The 21,801-nt window shown below is 35.1% G+C and overlaps 1 protein-coding gene across 2 annotated transcripts in view; it reads right to left on the reverse strand.

The window, feature by feature from the left end:
- GRM8 (glutamate metabotropic receptor 8) overlaps positions 1–21,801 on the reverse strand; it is a 313,712-nt gene that overhangs the window by 22,411 nt on the left and 269,500 nt on the right. For both annotated transcript variants that reach the window (XM_088165752.1, XM_088165753.1), the window contains exon 10: positions 18,446–19,381. In XM_088165752.1, coding sequence (XP_088021878.1) covers positions 18,446–19,381 — 936 coding nt within the window. The remainder of the gene's footprint in view (positions 1–18,445; positions 19,382–21,801) is intronic.

A 21,801-nucleotide genomic window follows, 5' to 3' on the forward strand; every position in this document is an offset into this window, starting at 1 on the left:
GTCTCCATGTATATACTCCAAGCAAAACTGCAGTTTTTGTAGTTGTAACAGAAATGTAAGAAAATAGGGAGAATGCTTACTGAATCACAAGTCAAATAGCATAAACAGAACCATAAATATATTATTCCACTGTTTGCTCAGCTCTAAACCTGACACTTAACAAGGAACGTTTAGCCACATGAGACAGGAAATTGAATCTTCTCACTTATCCACATTCGTGCTCTGTCCCTTGCATTTGATTTGTGCCAGATTAACAGAAGAGAGTGAGGGATGAGCTAAATTGTTCCTCCCTGTGTAGAGGGAATGAAGAGATCTCCCAACAGCAAGTGGCTTTCCTCACCATATGTGCTTCTTCATCTTGGCCCAACAGGGCAGGAAAATGAATTTGAGGATTTTTAACACAACGTTTTATGTAACTTTTAGCTGTAGTGCTTTGCTCCATTTTTGCTTTCAGTGCCTCATTCACACGCATTTCACAGAGAGTGGCTAAGCTCACAAATTGGAAAGGATTTAACAGTGTGGCAAGATCTATGGAATTCAAATTAATTTGTTACATGAGGGTGAAATTCAGGTTAGTACTTTACATATACTCGTGATATAGCTCAGTAAGCAGGGCTCTGTTTTTGTAGACATGCAGCATACTTAGTTATCAGTTCCCAAGTAGTACAAAATCAGCCTTGCAAAATGTGAGAATTTCATGAAATTGCTGAAGAGGTGAATCCAGAAAAAAAACAGTTCAAAGAGCCTTACCCAAACCAGCTGACAATGTCATTGCAAGGACCTAGTCAGTGAAAGATCATTCTGTTTGAAAGACTGCATCTCCATATGAGCATCATCCTCTGCAACACATTCAGCCAATTAGTGGATTATTTAGCAAGCATCCTGTCTGTGAAAGTTTGCAACACATGAACCAGACACTCCTGAATCTTTTTTTTTTGTGATAGACTATCATGTTGTAATCTCACTTTGTGAACATACAACCTAATTTCAGCATTTCAGATGCAGCATTTAAAGTTGTTTAGTAAAATGCTGGATGTTCATGTCTACACTGTTTACACCACATTGCATGATGGACAGCTTTGAATGAAGCACAAATCAAGTCATAGTCATTCTTCTTTCTTGACTTCATCATATTGATTATTGATGATCCCCATTACAAGGGTATATACAATATTGATACCAAAAGAGATGAAATGAGGAAATGGCTGTAGTTTTGCTGCCAGTTATAAAGTCAATGGAACTCAACCAATGCCCTTAAAACTACATGATGTGCACTTGCCTTCCAGAAAAAACTGGAACACTAGTGAGACAATGTGATGCTTTTACCTTTGTATCCTGATTCAGGACAAATCAACCTGCAACAGCAGATGCTGAAGCCTGTAAACCTTACCTCTGATTCCTGAGGAAACAGCAAAACTCCATGCTATCATTTTTAGAAGTGAGTAAAGAAAGTTTCTGAGAACAGAAGAGATCTAAGGGAATCCATAGCTTAAAATGTTGTCTATAGGTATTTTTACATTAATATCTCTCTGTACCACTTCATTCTTAAAAAGCAAAATGTATGTTTTAAGTGGACCAAAAGAGCTTTCTTTCATATTTTATCAACACAATTTATAAAGCAATCAAATGTTTGAAAAAGTCTTTGTTCCTAATCTATAGGCAGAGTTGATTCAGACATTTGATGTCTTCATAATAGACTTAGGGCTTTCTTCCGAAATTTACATCATATTATATCAGATGATCATTATGACTTACAAAAAGGTCCATGAAACAGAAATAAAAGTAGAATTCTGTTCAGAGTAAAGGAATTTACACATTATATTGTGGGTTTATGCTTTAGGCTACCTTATTTATAATACCTTATAAATGATCTCACAAACGATAACTCCTCCCCAAATAAATAATATATGTCTACTCATATTTTCACTTCTATTCAGAAAAACTAACAAACAGAAGTACAAAGTAAGGCTTAACTAGTTACATATGCCTACATAACTGCTAAGCTAACTACATATACTCCTTTAATTAGGGATTCTAAAATTATATATAAAGATTTTGAAATTTCTTATTTGCAATTCTGGAAAACACTAAAGATTTTGATGGCACTGATTGCATGACTGAAGAGTGTGAATATAAAAATTTTTATTTTCACCAATTAACATTGAAATCAATTTAAATAAAGCAATAAAGAAAAAGTTTATCTCAGAACATTCTCAATCTCAAAGTTCCAACAGAATAGTGGTGCTATTAGTTATCATAAAACTCTTTAAACTCTCAGTCATGGCTCTCAGTGTACTTTAAAATCACAACTGTCTCCTTTCTTCTCAGTGAAAACCTTCCAAGTTAGCCGTGTGCAAATATGACTGACTGAAATTGTGTGTGGAATAAACTACCAAAAAACTTATCTTATCATAGCAAAGTAATACAGAATATCAGAGACATACAGAGACATAATAATGTCTTCTGGATATCACATCAAATACTATCTCTTCTGATAATCAAAAAAGGAAAAAAATTGAAATATTCCTTAAAGCTAATGTTTCCTGAGAAACAATTCCACAACGACAGTAATGTTCTCTATAAAAACAGAAGCTATAGAGTTGATGCTTATGACTCATGGCTTATGCAAACGTTAAAAAAATTGATATAGCTAAGATATTTATTAAAATTACTGTACAATTTAGTAAGCGTTTGTTTGCCTAAGGGTCACTATTTCAGACCACTGAAGTCCTATGAGTGTAAGGACTCAAATTACTTTTTTTTTTAAATCTCAGCTAATTATTATATATTAAACATTTTAGCAGATATAAAAGGGTAGCTTCTCTGCTATTGGAACATTCATTTTTGTATTTGAAAGCTTCCATACACAGCATGTTCATAGACACAATGTTTGATAAATACTGCACTTGTAAATGTAAAAAGGTGACAGACAAGGCATTGACAGGTGGACACTGACATTTCTGTGGTCATTCTAAATGCAATTTCTAGTCAGAACTTGGACTTGGAACTCAGCATATTGACTAGAAGCCTAGGGTGACTGTGTTCACACGCCCTACATGTCTGCATACTGTCAAATAAGTCCCAGTTTATCTGTCTGGAACAAGTATTGCCATGAGGAAAGTGAATTATCCATCTCCCTTACAAGAGGGTCACTGTGATCTTGTATTCTTTTATTCATTGCACTCTATCCACCAGCTCTGTACAAATACCGTGTGACCATTAAGCACAGTGGGGGTTATCTCATGTTCCTTTTTTGTTGAAATACACTGCAAACTGGCTTTCCTACAGTAATTATACGTTTTTAATATTTTTAAAAACCACAGTGTTGTAACAGCTACTGAGGAGAAATTACTCTAGCTGAAACCAGGACACAAGTCCTTTAAGGAAAAAAATCTCTGTGAGACAGACACAGCCAGAAGAAAGGCCAAGTGAGAGAGGCTAACTGTCCCCATTTTACCTCCAAGGCAGGAACTAAGCAGTCTAACCACAAGCCACACAGCACTCTTCTGTCAGAACAGGGCCCCTGTAGATTAGGAGACTCCTCTAAAAGAAGAGGCACTTTTTAAACTGTTGGTGCCACAACAATTATGTCAGATTAGGAAATTTCATGAACTGCATAAAACCTAAAAGCTTCCACTAGGATGAAAAGTCATACATTATGCATTAGAAGGGTATTAAACACAGTGGTTTGCATTATCAGATGAAAGCATCTTGGAGTAATCACAAATAATTGAGCATTTGTTGCCTCCACTTAAAAAATGAAAGTAAAAAAGTATACTGTGGCTATGCAAGTGGAAAATCAAAGCATATGATGCAGTTTACAGATGCATATTTTTTTAACTGCAGAGAACACAAATTTCAAACTTCAGGATGAAGACATGAAGAAATAAAGACATGATTTTATATGAAATATTTTTTTATAACCACACCTACCTAATGATTGTGGGTGAGGTGATTGTGTTTAGTTTTACTGTATTATTTTTTGTAAGGAATGATTGATCAGATGACTCCCATGAAGTAGGGCTGCAAAAAAACCAGATGGGGAACAAAAATTCAAAAGTTCATGAAAGATTTTCAGGAACTCACAAACATTAACAACAATGCCATATTATGGGAAACCAATGAGAAGGCAAAAATAGTGACACAAAAAACCCATACAGCTCTATTCTACTACAAACAACTTTTTTATTTTTAGAAATATATACCAAAAATGAAACATACCTAATTTTTTTTAATGTTAAAGTATATAGAAGTTACTAGAATAGATTAGGAGTGATCCAAGTGGTCAAATACCATGACTTAAAGAGTGGCCAAAGCAAAGTATTTTAGAGGGAGGTATAAAAGAGACCTAGTCATAGAAAAAGCTACCCTCTGAAGTCCTTATCTTTATTATTAATCACTAGAGACTACACTAAGCCCTCAAGTATGATATGTTATCCCTTAAAAGTTTTATAGCACTAAAAAATTATATTATGTGCTATTTTTATAATAATATTTTTTTAAAATATCATTAGATTCTTGGTTTCTGACAGACGTGTGTAGGCTTATCTGTGTATATGCAGAATCAATAGTTGCTTTGGGATCTACCACCGCACTTTTATGAGTGTATAACATACTATGGTGATGTGCACTGGCACTCAAGAGTTTGGCCTCTTACTCTCTGCATACAGGTGCTGTACTAATTATAAAACACTTATCCTTTGGAGAGACAAAACTCCTACCACAGTAGAATCCCTTCAGAGCTCACTACAGCTGAGCACCCATTCTGTATTTTTATATTCAGGTACACCTGGATTTTTGATCATGAAGCTATATAAAAATGTTGAGGAATGTAGGCACTGAAGTGCTTGTGAACACCAGGCAGAGGTGAAGGAGCACTGCCTTGGGTGCCAGTGGATTTAGAGAGGACTGTGCTGAATTCTGAGTGGAATCACCACTAACAAGGACTACGAGTCTCACTTCTTCTTGTCACTAACAGATTCAAGGGCAGCAATCATTTCAGAGGAGATATCTTGAGATATCCTCTATCTCCTGGGAAAGGAGCTGTGTAATTTTTCTATGTTAGTCATCAGTTCCCATTTACAAGCAGCTGTAGCTGAAGGCTGTGCTTCCCTTAAGGCTGGTGTAGAATATTGTATACAGCACTCCATGAAGGAAGGATGCAACATAATGAGCTTAAGTCAACAACAATTTTTTTACCTCTGATTTGGCAAATAAACTATAATTTAAAAACTGGGATTGAATCAGATGCATTTATTCTGGATTTGTTCACAGAAAAAACAAACTCAATAATGCTTACCATTTTTAATTAATAAGTATTTTGTTTATCACTGCATAATATATTTTCTTTTCAGGCCCTTGAAAGAAAAACAAATTAAATCAAATAGAGCTATGAGAGACAGAAGAGGCGAGGCATCCTTTTATATCATAAATGTTTAAGATTTTGTTGTTTTACCTCATAACCATTCTTTAGAATGGAGGGACTTGGTCTCATATTTCCCAGAACAGTAGCATAAACTTGCTAGAGAGAATAATGGAATTATATTTTTCCATAGAGACTCAAGAAAGTGGCTTAACATACCTTAAACCAACATGCAAAACTGTTAATTAAATTGAAATTTGAAAGTAGAGCTTCATGCCTAGACTTGTAGGCATACTGAAAACAGAGGTGAAGACCACTGAGCTGGCATTCTAATGCTGTGAAAAAACTGGAACCTATGTACAAAGCAGCAACATTTTCTGTACAGTGATCATGTGAAAGTCTGTCCAAATGTTAAACTTTCAGGACAATGACTCCACCAAATGTCTTGCCCACCTTAATTAACGTTTTAAGTGATCCAAACACCATTTGCTGAGAATTAATTCGATATTCCCACATGTAATTGTCCATCTACTGGCATCTACTTTCTTCTCATTTACATAAACAAATCAGAACACAGGAATGAAGAAGAAAGACATTACTAAAACATTCTCCCTGTGCAGTCCTAGGAGACCTCTCATAACAATCTTTAGCTAGTCACTCATTTGAAAAAAGTCCAGGAAGGTTTTTCAGTGAAAACAGAAATCAGGCTGCCTCCATAAACTTTCCAGAACAGCTACTGGATACTTTGTTTCCTCTCAAATTTGTTACATAATCTTAGAAAACAACTGAATTTATCAAAACAAAGACAAGGAAATATGTCATTTTTGCATATTGAGCACAGATAAGCAAACAATATAAACAATATAAATACATAAACGGTGTATACCTAGTAGATACAAAATCATCAGAATTAGGAAATCAAGTGGTAGATGGCTGAATTTATAGCAGAATATCTTGAGCATATTAAAATATTAGACTTCTAGCCTTTCCAAGAAAACTAGCTCCTTTTTTTAAGGTTCTCTCCAGCCACAATGGCTCCCTAAACACAACCTGTTTGTTAAAATATTTCCTCAGCAACTGTTCTGTATCTGTGAAATAGCTACATTTCCTGTTTATTCATCTGAAATAAGCAGATATGATATCTGAAATGGTATATTTTTAAAAATTTATTTATTTTATTTATTTATTTATAAATTTAAAATTTATTTTATATATATTTTAATACAAGTATATTTTTAATAGACTGCATCAAGGGGAGACTTGTGTAAGTGAAGAAACAGGACAACAAGGGCCCATCCATGGAAATTACATGTTCTCTAGTATCCTTAATGTTCTTTGACAAATCTAAGTACTTGAAGCTTGAACTTGATATAACAGAGGGCTTTCTTTTCTTTTTCCCTTTCTTTTTGAATGTAGCTATAACTCTTACTATAACAATTATATTGTGAGCAAAATACAGTCATCACCTGAATAAGAAAACACGCACACTTAATCTTCCTAAGAAAAGAGAGTGTGATTCTTCAAAATAAGTGAAAAAGGCCTTGGATAAGGGAAGAAAAAGCAGACGTGAGCTGTGAATATTTTGAAAAAGTGATTTCAACAAGAATTCAATAAGGCATAGAGTTTGGAGCCTCTGTGAAATATACTTCACTCGAATGCATGGCTTTGTAGGAGGAAGAGAGTATTGTTTACCAGCGCTGAAAAAGCTAGAATAAAAAAAGGAAAAATCACTAAGAAAATAAGCACTCTGTTGCTCAGAATTACATCACTGCTGGCTCACCTGACAGGTTAGATCTAAGTTACTTGCTTATACTCTGTCATTTTAAACAGCACGGTAGTGTTAACTGCAGTAAAAAATAGGTCTCAGCATTGGTTCTCAGGCACTACATGTGCTGGAACGGTGCTGATGGATCCATTTCACAACTGTAGGGGTCTAGTCTTCTGTCAACATGTGTGCACAACCACTTTAAGAGGAATGCCTGTATTCACACACAGGCAGAGAGGCCCAAAGAGCTTGTGTTAATATTCAGATGACAAAATCAGGCTTAATCCTTTCGCTCAATAGGTAAAAAGTCTAGTACAATTTTACAAAAGCCTTTATTTCACTCATGTAGAGGAGATAGAAATTACTAATTAGGCTTATAGTCAAACAGTGCTCTGCAAGGTATTAGTGTACTCTGTAAGAAGAAACTGACAGCACTTAAAAATCTCCTTATTGCAATTAAAAAAATTATATCAGTAGATATTCAGCCTACTGTCACTGTTTTGAAACACAAATAATTTTTTCCAGCAGTGAGGTGTAGAAACCACATTAACTTATGTCATACAGAAGAGGCTTGCTCAACTGCAGTTTTGACATTTTCTTGTATATTCTGGTGACCTTGAGAGGAAATGAATATAGTAAAATCCTAAAATGTCTGGCTCTGAACCACCTTCTCAAAGCAAGTGCAGCTGGAGCAATGCCAGCTGACAGCACTTCCCTTTAGCCCCCAGTCTGGCAAATACCTGCCAAACTACCATACAGAGCTATGTGGATAAAAAGAGAAAAGCCAAAAAAAGGTTACATCCCTGCCTAGAAGATGGGAGGAAAGACAACATATATTTTTCTCTCCTCCTGTTATGCCTCCCATGTGCTTAAAAGCTTCTCCGCTAAAGCAATTTTAAGGACATAATGCACTTAACACTTTCTCTGGTTTGGGTGCTTAGAAAACCAGAACTGTCTGTAATGTATTTTTTATGCCTTATGTGCAGAAGAATTCAAACATACATGGGCTGTTTATTAAAACTACACAAAAGTACAGGATAGATAGCTCAATTTTAACCCAAGTCAAATATGACTTATATTTTAGATAAAAAATGAAAAAAAATTGTCAAATTCCACAGAATTCCATAAGAATTTTCTTATAGAACACAGATGCACAAAATTCCAACTTACACAGGTTCCTTTAGAAAAGCTTTTAGTAGCTTGAAACATAGATGGGATGCATACAGAGGATCAGCACAGGCATCAATGTTTCTTGACATCACTGGCAAAACTCTCACTCACCTGATTGTGGCTTTACCAGAACCTTTCAGAAGTAGAGCACTAAACAAAAGAACTAGAACTTGGACAAATTTGAGAATATTGAGGGGAGGGGAGCAGAGGGAAAGGAGGAAATGTTTGTAAAACCATCTAAATTTAATAGTGGAAATAGCAAACGCCAATAACAAAATGCCATCATCGATGTCAGTGAGGAAGAGGAGGAAGACACAGAGATAAGTTGAGAGTTTAAGTCCTAAGTCACATAGAAAAGAACAAGGAATTTGGAAATAAGACACTAAGGATATAAGATATTGGGATATAGAAAGAAAAGCAGCACTGGCTGCAATGACTGCTGTTTCTTGGACAAACTATCAAGTAAGCAAGCTAGGAAATGAGAGGATTTAAACAGCAAAAAACTGAAGGTTGAAAAGGACAAAGGTTATATCTTTGGTGGTGGTTGGAAACAAAGAAATTACAAGCCTCATTGACAAGGCAAACAGTTTGGAGAAATAGCAGAGAAATTTCCAACTTGGAATCTGGAAGCCTTGACAGAGGTATGTGATCTTTGCAAATCAATAAAATTTTATGTAGTGTGATGGCTCAAAAGGATAGGAGGTGATACATTCTGGAGGAAGCTGCTTCAGTTTGTACCATAATCTAAAGCATCCTTTCAGTAGATCAGTTCTTAAGGTAAACATATGGTGGAAACAATTCCCTTACAGAGACTGTTTGTAAAGCAGTTTTGGGCTTTGGGACCAATTTCAGCATCATGCCACATTGGTTTGCCCATGTCTTTTTGATGACTGGATTAGGAGGCTGATGCTTTGCCTGCTGTGAGCTCTTCTGCTATACCTCATTCAATTATGACTTCTATCTTTCTTGAAAGACATTTGCAAAATGTAGTGTATTCCTCAGCATCAGAGCTAAAAATCTTTTCCTTTATTTTCCATTGAACACCCTCTTGTAAGTAGCTCCCCTCTTTTCTTCTAATCTCCTTCTGACCTTGTTTTGTAATTGGGAAGTGTTTTGCAGTGCCTGAATGAATGGCATTTACAATAGCTGTGAATACCTGCTCTTAATCTATTCCATCTGAGTTCAGTATAGTTAAAAAAAAGAAAATCAATACTTTGCCTTTCTTCCCTTCATTGTTTAGTTATTCCTTCTGCACAATTGTAGAAATATGGGTATTTTCTGTACAAAATAGATTTGTGCAGGTGCTGTGTCATCAGTTCCATGAGCCTGATAACATAACTTCAATCCCATCCATATGCTTCACAGTATCAAATGAACCCGACCTTGGTAATCACCATGAAAACAACCATTTGACAGTTCTACTAGGGTCATATTTCTGGTAAATTGACTGATGATGATGATTGATATTATTGTTGTTGTTATTTCTGGACACTTTTAAGTCTGGAAAGCACCATTTAAGGAAAATAAAAATTCAAATCTACATACACACATAATGTCTAAATGTCTAAATTTAAGAATATATTTCATAATTAATCTATTTATCTACTTTTAATCTATTAATCTATTTTTATTTGGATTACTAAAAAAAAAAAAGTTCTGCTGTGGTAAAATTTTTATTCTCTTGGATGAGCTTACATGGATTTCTCTATTTTAATTTCATTCCCTCTCAGGAAAATTCACTGTAAACTGAAAGATAAACTTTAAAAAATAGGTTTATATGACCAATTAAAGACTTCTTTTTTAACAGAAATTTTTCATATATATATATTAAAATTATTGCTTTTTTTCTGGGCTTTCTATGCTAGCTATTCTCGTTTCTCTCGTTTCATGCAATAAAGAGCTTCTAGTTATGTGAAAACAAATACTTACAGACTCATATGCATATTCAGTATTAACAATCTAATGAAATAGTTATCCCATAATAGACTTAGTTTTGTGTTTTAAGGGTAAGCATAAAGCTCACTAGTCATGGGGAAATCAGACTTCCGTCATTTCTTGTTCCTGATATTTCTATCTTTATGAGACATGAATTTTAAATTCACTGTCCCTTACATGAAATTTTAGAATTTAATTGAATTTATCAATTCTGTTATGAATTTGACTGGGCTTATATCTCATTAGCTTTTTTTTGTCTGGATCTTGTATTTTGATAGGATGTCCAATTTACTGTCATCTTCCCATCTGTACAAATTATGACAATTCTTTAACAGAATGGCCACAAGGGGCTGAAACATACATCAACCTACCGTGCTTAGCAAACACATTAGTTGAGTCACCATAATTGTGCTTCAAAATGTTATTTGTCTGAAGAAAATACAGGGTAATATGGCTTTCATTAGGTGCTGATCACTTAATGGGGATCAAATTCACCAGTGTGGTGGGGAACTGGTGTCAAGTTCAAGATGTGGTATGTGATGAGCTTGTATAAGCATTGCTGTTTAGGCTAAGCCTATGCATGACAACTTATACCAGTCCACAGCATTTTATCCTATCTGTAAGATTAAAATATTGATAGTGGTATGAGTCCTATGCAAAACTGGAATTCTTGTAGGAGGAAACAAGAAAGACAAGAAGCAGAATATTTACTTAGAGCCAAGCTAAAAGCTTAGTTTGTTTCTTCTGTCTTTCATACACGTGTTTGCTTGCTTTCAGTAATGTACAAACCTTTTTAAAGCTACCACAAAGGCTATTGATGTACTGCTTCCAACTTGGCAAGAGCTAGCAAGAACATGAAGTTTCCCAAGAGCATCCCAGAAATAATTCCAACACAATTTCTAGACAGTGTTCTATTTAAAGATTTTCTATTTGTCTTAACAAGAGTGTGTTAAAGATAGCTCCAATTAACTTTCTCTTACCCATAGCATTTTTTCCCCAGGATGTTAGTTTATCAAATCATTCTTAGCTGAAAATATCCCTCTTCCTGTCTACTTACAAACATTTTTCAGTAAGTGATAAATTTGCTTAAAGATGTTTTCCATATGGTTTGTGTTATCACTGGTTTTACTTTATGCAAATTAAACCAGCCCTTACAGTGTCCCAAAAACCTAAGATTTTTTAAATGCTGGAAGGATTTATCTTAAACCGCAGTTGGTGAAGGCAACCAGATTTTTGGCACTTAAGAAATCAGAGTCAAAAGATCGATATTTTTGTGAGGTGAATCTGATCCCTAAAATACAGTAGCTAAAGTATAATTTATTCAATGTTATCTTTATGAAACATTTCTGGTCTGTCACAAACTGCTTTCCATGATTATTGATCTTTTTTTACAAAAAAGATTATGAGTTATTTAGCTATCTGTGCTTCACAAAATTGTTTCTGCTTCTCAGTTAGGATTAACTACTTATCACAGAAGCCAGAAAATAACCAAAAAGATCTATTTAAAGTTCTTTAGCATGCAATTCCCTCTTCATCTACATGTTATCATCTCTCTGACATTCCCCAGGATGGGGTAGGAAGCTGATCACAGGCAAACTTAATTTTTCTGGCAGCTCATTCCTGACTTTGGGAGGAAAGCCATCATTCATGATGGGGCCAGAAGCAAACATGTCAGACAAGGAAAATGCCAGTGTTTTTCATTATGTGGCAGGTGCACATCTTTTCAATGTCTACAGCTAGGTATGCCAGCTCAATGCTCATGCTGGAACAGACATGCAGCTATGCAGAAATGAAAAGAGTTTGCAACCCTCAGGTGCACACATGAGTGCCTCACTGGGCTAAAAAACTAAAATATATATTTTACTAAATATTCCACTTCTTTCTTGGAGGAGCTGGTGTTGTCTCTCTTTGTGATAGTCCTAGTAAACTTATCATAGGTTGAAGTAGATGATCTTAAAGGTCTTTTCCAACCTCGTTCATTCTGCGCTTCTGTAATTAAAATCAATGTTCTGCTTACATACTCAAAATCCTTGTAGCTTCATTAATGTAAAAGTAAACAGGGAAATGAAATCTCACTCTAAAGGCAATAAGAATGTCTTAAAACAATAAAGTCCAGTCTTTAAAATTACATAAGCATCAACTTTGCACAGTCATTCAGCAAGAAAACTTGCTGAAACTCGGGTACATACTATGCTGAATAACAAAAAAAAAATCTAAACAGGGGCTAGAAATTTTTAATAATGGTATTTTCTAAAAAAGTACTTGGTCTGAAAACTCATCAAAAATCTTTTCATAAGTGTTTTTTTAAATGCAAGGCTGGTGTTACAGTCAACAGTCCAGGAATTTTTCAGTTTAAGAAAGTGGAAACAGTTTAAAACTTGTGAAATAATGCTCTTTAAATATCAGAACTGCTCTGCTTCCAAATTTCAATTTAAACAAGGATAAAAGGATAGAAAAGGTTGAAACTGAAGAAAAGCTTTGGAAATGCCTACAATATTTTAAATTAGCTTTGTCTCACTTATCAGCTAATAAACTTTTTAAAAAGAAAAATATAATCACATTCTTTTTCCAAGAAATAACTTTAGGAATGGGCTCCCACAAAGCAACTTTTGAAAGAAAATAGCATCTCTATAAGTTTCTCATTACAGGTACCTTTTTGCAGATTACACTGCCACCCAGGAGAAGTATGACTACTCCTTTGTCCTCTAATAGCAGCTCATGGGAGGCTGGGAAGGAAAACAAATTTGGGGGCTGCTGAAAACGTTTGTTCAGCCAGTGGGTGGACCCAGCAATGACCATAGCCTGCAGTGCAGTGAATATCTTCCAGCTGGAGGGGAATGTGCTGCCTCAGTGATAAACAAGGAACTTCCTCTCAGACAGAAAGGGAGCAGAGTAAGATTGGGAAATTGAGATTTGGCCACACTCTTGTTCGTATCTTTTTTTAACACTCTGCTTCTACAGTAGAACAACAAAGTCCTAATTTCTGCCAAGGATTATGTCAAAAATTGCAGCAAATTACAAAACATAGAAATAATTTAGCTCATGAAATTTTACATTTGAAAAAACGTGAAATGAGAAGGATGAAAAGTTTCTCCATTTTTAGCATGATTTCCAGTGAGAGGGAGGGATATTTCTATCAGATGATCTGGTAAACTGTAACTAACTTTCTGTTCCAAGACATAGAATAATACAGTCATTTAGGTTGGAAAAGGCCTTTAACATCATCAAATCCAAGCACTGACCTAACACTGCCAAGTCCACCACTAAACTATGTCCCTAAGTGCCACATCTATGTCTTTTAAACACCACTTGACCATCCTTTCAGTGAAGAACTTTTTCCTAACATCCAGCCTAAACCTACCCATCCACAATCTGAAGCAATTTTCTCTTGTCCTATCACTTGCTACCTGGGAGAAAAAGCAACACTGTCCTTGCTAAAGAAGGTTGTAGAAACAAGCTGAACAAGTCCCGTTTTCTCAGCTGCTCCTTATGAATCTTGTACTTTAGACATGCAAAAAATTCAAGTACTGATAGTGTTTTTATAATCTTGCAAGTACTCCTATATTCTAAAGATTCTCAATAAAAAACAATTAGGAGCACAGAAATGGAATTTTGAACAATGATATACTGCTGAATGTGGATTGTAGCACTTCAGCAGTCTTCTGCTCCTGTAATAATGAAAATGAGAAAATTTCAAATATCCCTTCAGAATAATCCTTATGCTATGCACAGTGTTGGCAGCAGAGACTCTACTTTAATCAAGGAAAACATTAATCATAAAATGAACGAAGTGCTAAATTTAATACATTTATTCAAGAATTCATAATGTAAACACACACACAAAAGATGATCCATATAATTTTTTTAGAAATATGGGAGAAGTAAAAGTGTCTACCTGGACTATCATTAGTAGTTATTTTCTTTAAGGTAATGAACATATATTACTACACTGACAGAACTACCTCTTCATCCCACTAAGAATTGAATTTCTTTATCTTGACAATTACAGCTGTGATTTACAAGTCAAATTAATAGTAGAATACTTTTAGTATTGCTTCTAATTTATTTTAGTGTTACTAACAAACAGATGGCTATAAGCATAAGATCCACTGAACAATAAATGCAGCATGAAAACAGTTGGAATATTAAGAACATAATGATAATAATTTATGGGGAAATTTCTATTATAAAATTACAATTTGTTTCTATTGCAGTTATGAAAAGAGAGGTCAGACTTGTCAGAATAATTGGAAATACATTAAAATTTATCTGCCTTGTTAGATTACACCTTGAAATTTCTTCCAGTTGGAGGAGAAGGAAGAAATTATTCAGTGTTTTTTATGTTTTTTCTTTCCTAAGCAGAAAGTGAAACATCTCTTCCTTCAAAGTATGAGGAACAAGTATCCATCTTCTCATTCAAGCAAAGTATTTCTAGATTAATATAATAAATCATGTCTGATAATAATGATGTGTGATAATCTGTGAATAAACATTATTTATCCATCTGTCAAAAATGTAAAAGGAATTTACAAATGTTCAATTCAGTAAATAGGGTTGTACTTCAGACAGCCATCTATCCTCAGAAGGTTTTAGTGCAATTTGCCATTTTAACTTAATTTTACACTGGGATTCAAACACCTGTTTTAATCACTCAATTATTCAATATATTTTTCAGTGGCATTCTGGTCATTATGGCATTTCAGACATCTCTATCCTAGATGAGTCCAGTTCTTCCAGTGTTTTGCCATGTACATGTGCATGACACACAGGAAAGCTATATTCACAGAATGCTTGCTCACAGAATTTCTCCCCTTTGCCTCTAAAGCACCTTACCGACATTAAAGTGTTAGAAAATTAGTGGTTTATGTCTTAGGGGGCCATTTTTCATTCAGTTTAATGACACACTGAAATAATTTAATTTTTTATAGTAGGTTATTTTCAAAAAGAAGGAGTTGTCAAAACAGACATGAACATGAATGGACAAAATTACAAACCAGACCAAAAAAACCCAAAAAAATCACACAGGACCTAAAGCCAATGTTTATATTTTCTTTGCAGGACATGTGTAAGAATTACAATCTCAAAATAGTGTGTTTAATACCATAGGACATTTATATTCTGCTGCTTGAAAATATGGACAAATTAATAAACATGGAGATCAATACAAGCCACCAAGCTTGAATTATGCCAGGTTATTCTGGATGGTACTTAACATTTTTTAAATTATCCATATATATATATATATACATATTTATTTCCTTCAATAATATACAGTAGTTTTCTCAATTTTATATTAGTTTCAAACTTACAAGTAATATGTGATAATAAAAATTAAAAGAAACAGCATTTGTTATAAAGGACCACTACAAGTGTCAAGACTATAAATCAACTATTCCCATTGCATCTTGTCAAGTTACCTTAGCTTTTACTATGTTTTTCCTGCAGCTATGTCTGCATGTAAATTCAGGCATTTAACTCAGCTGCATTCACCAAGTAGAGACCCAAGAGTCTTCATGAGCACAGGAGAGAGAGCTGCTTCCCTTTCTGCAAGAACATATCATCAAGATTCCTAGTCTGTCTGCAGATAAGTACTTATGCTTATTTAAATTACCTTCCTCATGCATATTTGAAATTTGATTGATGCCAACACTCAATTTATGGACTTGTGCCAACTCTATCGGTTTACACTCCTCTATACTTTATATATATGTCTTAGGAAATTTACACTTTTGGGAATTGATCACTAAGGCTACTAAATGTAAAGCTAACTTTTCTAGGGTAAGCTTTGAGTTTTGGATCTAGACACCTATTTTCAACATTGATGGTACAGTTTTTTTGTTTATCAGTGGTATTGACAGTGAAATAAGCTGTTCAGTAGGTTTGTTATTTAATTAGTGTTAATTGAATACTTAAGTAAGTACAACCTCTTTTTCAAGAAATGCTTAGTAACTTCTGCTCTTATGGTAAGCACTGCTAAGGTCCAAGAAAACTGAAATTCCTCAAAACATTTTGGAGAAGTTTTAACTACTCATTATTCAAACAGAAGTGTATCTAAAGTTAGTGCTTGGAAGAAGAACCCCTGGCAAGTAGTTAATGTCATGATAAATTTTTTACTGTCAACATTTCATAAGGGAAACATTGCTTTAAAATAGCACTTTAAAACCCCCAGCTTTTATTGCTCTGTTCACTCTGAATAAGCTCAAGCCATAAAAAAAAAAAATAATTTCAGGATTCTAATACAACTGCAATGTGAGCACCAAAAGAAGTCCGTGTAAGTTTGTAATTTGTTTCATCCTCAAAAAAAATCACAATATCAAATGTCAAATAAAATACGCTAGAATACATTAGCTTGTTTTAAAAATGCTTCTTATGGTGTTATGCATTAACTGAGAAACTATAAGTTTATTCAGACCATGCATATGTTCACAGTAAGATTTTACATTTTCATCCCATTCAGACAAGTATCTTAATTGTATGGAATATGTAAACTGTTATGAAGACATCTGTAATACTCTCTCTGGAAGCACACTTTTATTTGCAGCAAAAAACTTTGAAAAGAATTGTTTGAATACAGAGCTACTCTATTAGCATTTTGTTCCCTCCATAAAAAAGAGGGAAGAAAAACAAATATTTTAGAAAGAAAAAAAGACAATTAACAAGTGGAATTTAGTGTTAGAAGCTGTGTGATTCGGCACCATTTGTGCATTCAGTCTTGGGTTTCAAAAAATAAATGCAAAAGAGACATTAATTGATCTTGTCTTTAAAGGTAGAAACCAAATCATCCTTTACTACAAGCCAAGGTGAACTGATGGCATAAATTGAAGTCACTGCATGGTTGCCAGCAGAGAAATATTTCCTATTTCAAGACTCAATTCTTCTGGTTTAAATCCTTGCCATAAACCTGATTTGACCAAGCTGTTAAAAGTACCACACATTTATACAACAAAGCACTTTTGTGACTTAAGACTACAAATACAAAAAAGGCAGCATTTAAAAACAATTTACCTAAACATGTTTTCCTATGTCAAATGGGATTTTTAAACTTATTCTGTGATAAGCCATTACCTCGGTACTCACTTCCCCGACTTAATCCAAAAAGCCATGAAAATAAGCCTGATCCAATTCAGTAAGCCTGCTTCAAATTTAGTGAGGAAAATGTTTTTTCTGTCACGTTCTCTGCCCCATACAATTCTTCTGTTTGAATTAGAAAGTGTTTCATCAACATATACAGAACTATTCTTTAATTCCACAGAAAAGGGTGCCCTCTGAACTAGAGACATATCAAACCTTTGCATAATTATAAGTGAACACATGCTAACTTTTCCAATTAAGCGAAAATGAATATTTGAAAACATTACATAAAACACCTGTTAGAAGAAAAGACAAGAATTTATATGAAAGACTGTTGACTTTAATTTTTTATATTTTCCATTTATCAATATTTGCAGCTTTGAAGATTGATGCTAGTATTACTGCTTTTCTCTGCCTAACTTGTCATTTTCATTACTGTCACCTCAATAAATACACAGTCGACATTTACCTCTCCCTTCCCATTAAAACTGAGAGGAGAGTTACATGTCTGACATGTTTTGCATTCAAGTATGAACCATTTCATTTCTTATTATCAGGAAATTGTTTTCTTTTTGCATTGATATAATAATTAGTGAATTATGCCTTATAGGAATTTACACAAACTTCATTCACCATTCATTTCCCCCATTCTATTTTTGGTTCTCTTAATTTTTTTTAAAGTTTTGTGTGCCAACCAGAGACAAAAGTAATTCTTTTCATTCTGCCCCAGCATTTTTCTTCATTATTTTTGACAAATGTAAGTTGATCTTCTTAGACGTGTGGAATGCAACCAGTTCTATCAGATCTGTGGATGATAACAAAGATTGATAGTGTTTCATGTAACAGGCCACAGCACCACTGAAGGGCAATAACAAGTTAGAAGAAACAGTCATTTAAGGTTATATTGAGAAATTGTCAACATTTTTATGCCAGTCACACAACAATCACGGTCAGTTTCTTGTGTTAATATATAGGAAACCTGCCTTTTGAAACATATACTTTATTGTCTGTGAATTCTGATGGTTTGTTTGCCATTCAGAATTACTTATTCATAAGAGTGAAAACATTTTAGGGCTGTAATTACTGAGAGATAAAAATAGAAAAAGAGTAGTGTTTTGATATGTAACCACATCATCACTTACCTTCTCCGCTGATTGGGCTGTACCAAAAAAGATTGGAATAAAAGCTAACCAAATTATGCAGGTTGTGTACATAGTAAATCCAATGGGTTTTGCTTCATTGAAGGTCTCTGGAACCCCTCTTGTTTTAATAGCATAAACAGTGCATGTGACCATCAAGAGAATACTATATCCAAGGGAACAAATGAGAGAAAGATCTGAAATGTCACATTTGAGAACTCCTCTGGCATTTTCTGGTTCAAGTGTCCTCTGCTCTCCATAGTCTACAATGGTATGTGGTGGATCAATAGCAAACCAGATGAAGACTCCAATAAGCTGCAAGGATATGAGGCTGAAAGTGATCACCAGCTGAGAAGCTGGACTAATAAATTTGGGAGCTGTGACAGATTTTTTACCTTGTTCAAATATTCTGTGAATCCTGTTTGTTTTGGTAAGCAACGCAGCATAGCTGAAACACATGCCAAGTCCTAAGAAGATCCTTCGAAATGAGCAGACCACCGTATCAGGAGCTGCAATCATTAAAAAAGTAATGGAGTAACAGAGAAAAATGCCAGTCAGGAGCACATAGCTGAGCTCCCGCCCAGAGGCCCTGACGATCGGTGTGTCGTTGTAGCGGACAAATGTCACAATCACAAAGGTGGTGGCAATTATACCGAGAATAGCTATGAAGACAGGCACGATGGCCCAAGGAGAATGCCACTCCAGTTTGATTATAGGGATAAGCTGGCAATCCGTACGGTTGGCATTTGGTCTTTTATTGATGGGACAGAGTTCACAGTTGAATTCATCCACCTGGTAATGGTACCCCTCGCAGCGCTCACAGTGCCAGCAGCAGGGCACTCCCTTCACGGTTTTCTTTCTTTCCCCAGCTTTACAGGGCAGGCTGCAGACAGATGCTGGATGAGTGTGTTCTCTGTTAGCCCACTGCATGTCTTCTACCTGTGGGTATAAAAAATTAATGAGTCTTCTATTTTCCTTCATTTATAATATCCTAATCCTGGCCACAGGTTTGTCATAAATCACTACATGCTGACAGCACAAATACAGTTTACCATAATAAGAAACCTGTTTCTTTCCCCTGCACTGACTTTAAAAAAGTGTTAAATGATTGTGTCCAATAAATCATTCATGCCACAGACTTGATGAGTCTCATTAGTTTCTATTTACCTCTTTACTGCTGACCAAATTGACATCTGTAAAGATATTTATTGACTCCAGGCTAGTTTAAAAGCAAAAAGCCCCATACATAGTGCTGTAAAAAGTTAATCACATGCAAATATAAGTATCAGTAGTTCTCAAACATTTAATTACAAAGTAAGTCTGTTTTCAGAGTGAGCTACAGAGTAGTTTCTGGTATAGGAAAGAAATAGATTAAAATCTCCATGCATCAGCCCTGGCACAACAAAGAGTACCAGAAAAGAAAGGTCTGTGATGCCACTCCTCCCACAAATGTGGATATTTTATACTTTTCCATCTTCAAAGCCTTGAAATGCTTTTATATTTTATTTATATTTCTAGAAGATTAAAGTAAGTATATACTGCTTTCTGAACAATAATGGAAAAAGATGTCTTGACTACTGCTTTAGTTCTCCTGATATAATAAGTCCAGGGATCCTTCTGTAGCACAAAACAATGCAATCTTGTTTTAGAAATCCTAGCTTTCTCCACAGCAGCATATTAGCAAAATAGACTTTTTTTCATCCACCTATGTATTCTTCCTGCATGCCCTGCAAATGAAATCTGAATAAGGAACTCTTGGATTTAAAGAATTTCCTACTTTAAATTATCCCTGCGTTTGGTGCCAGCTGTCCTTAGCCCCCCATTGTTAAAGCCCTGTTCTGCAGAGGTCACTGTGAGCTGTGCGAGAGCAGAGCCCCGTGTGGGCATCAGAACCGCTCCTTGTTGCTCCTGGCCCCACCTTTCATTCCTTTGGGAGTTCGTGAGCACTTCAGGACAAAGCACTTTCCTTGTTCTTGCCTATTAAGTTCTTAGCACTTTTGTTTCATTTGCAGGCTTTATTCATAAGCGAAACAGCAGTAACAAAACTTTAGGCGTCAGGAATGTTCTCAGTTCCTTCTGGAGGAGGACAGAATGAGGACAGCTTATAAAAAGGGGCAATTTTGGCCCTTAAAGTTCATTTTTCCAGCAATTTTTAACAGATCTGAGCGGAAATCACAATGTAGCGTTGCTGGCCTTATTTGCCTTCCCCTGAGAGCCAGAGCACCAGTTACAGTGCTGTGCAGGTGAATAAAGCAGCAACAAGAGACAGACTCCTCTCTTCAGGGCCCCTTCCCTGTAGGACTTTGATGATATTCTCCACTCCAAAGGACAATACAGGAGCTAGGAGACAATCACTCATAAAAACTGCTCTGAGAACCCTCAGAGTCACTCGAGGGTTTCAGTGGGAGGGGATCCTGAATCCTCAGAAGTCAACGAGATTTTATATCAAGGATTGTGATGACTATGCAAAATACATCATCTGGTGACCATGGAAAAGAAAATCACTTAAGCAATTAGCATCCTAAAAAGAACAAGAATACCCAGACTTGTATGAAACAGCTTTGATAGAGCTCCAGCAGAGCACTTGATACATGAAAAAGTTCACCTCTATTACAATTTCCTGGTTTTCATAACTGAAATCCTAAAAGCCCACATAGCTCCTTATTGTTTCATCTACTAGACATGAGAAAATATGCTATGATGAAATCAGCATGAGAGTAAAGACAGTTTGCCTTCACATTGTTGCTATGAGAATAAATACAAAGCTTGTGATTTACTCACATAATACAATAATGGAGGCAACAGTAGGCCATGGTCATTAATCCAAATCTGTGGGTAAGTTTGGGATGACTTAGAAAACAACAGTATTGGCTAGATTATAGCACACAATACAGAATCATCAGGAGAGTAGACAATATCTTATCCAGCATAAATTTAGAATGGCATGGACAGGCAATATCTCATCCAGCAGAAATCCTGACAGGATAAAGCCTAGGTGTCCAATTTTTAAACACATTTGAATTAGCAAGGTGAGTTTATACCAGATCAGCATTTAATATCATGAGGCTACAGTGGTTCTTGTCTAGCATTAGGCATCCTAAGTTCACATTTACTGTATTGTGAATCTATGGCTTAGATAAATACAGAGAATTCCCTTTTCTCTTTTAGAGTGTCTACCTTATTTAAAAAAAAAAATTAAAAATCCCTTAATTTTACAGCTATTTATGACTTTCTATACTTTTTTCTTAACAGTATTTTAATTTGCTAAAAACATGCCTAAAATCTCTTCATAGTTTGCAAAACATTAAAGTGCCTCAGGTTACACTTCATATTGGCAACAACTAATAATATATTCCTAC

This window comes from Sturnus vulgaris, chromosome 5, assembly GCF_052056855.1.
Source record: "Sturnus vulgaris isolate bStuVul1 chromosome 5, bStuVul1.hap1, whole genome shotgun sequence".
In the NCBI taxonomy this organism is placed as follows: domain Eukaryota; kingdom Metazoa; phylum Chordata; class Aves; order Passeriformes; family Sturnidae; genus Sturnus; species Sturnus vulgaris.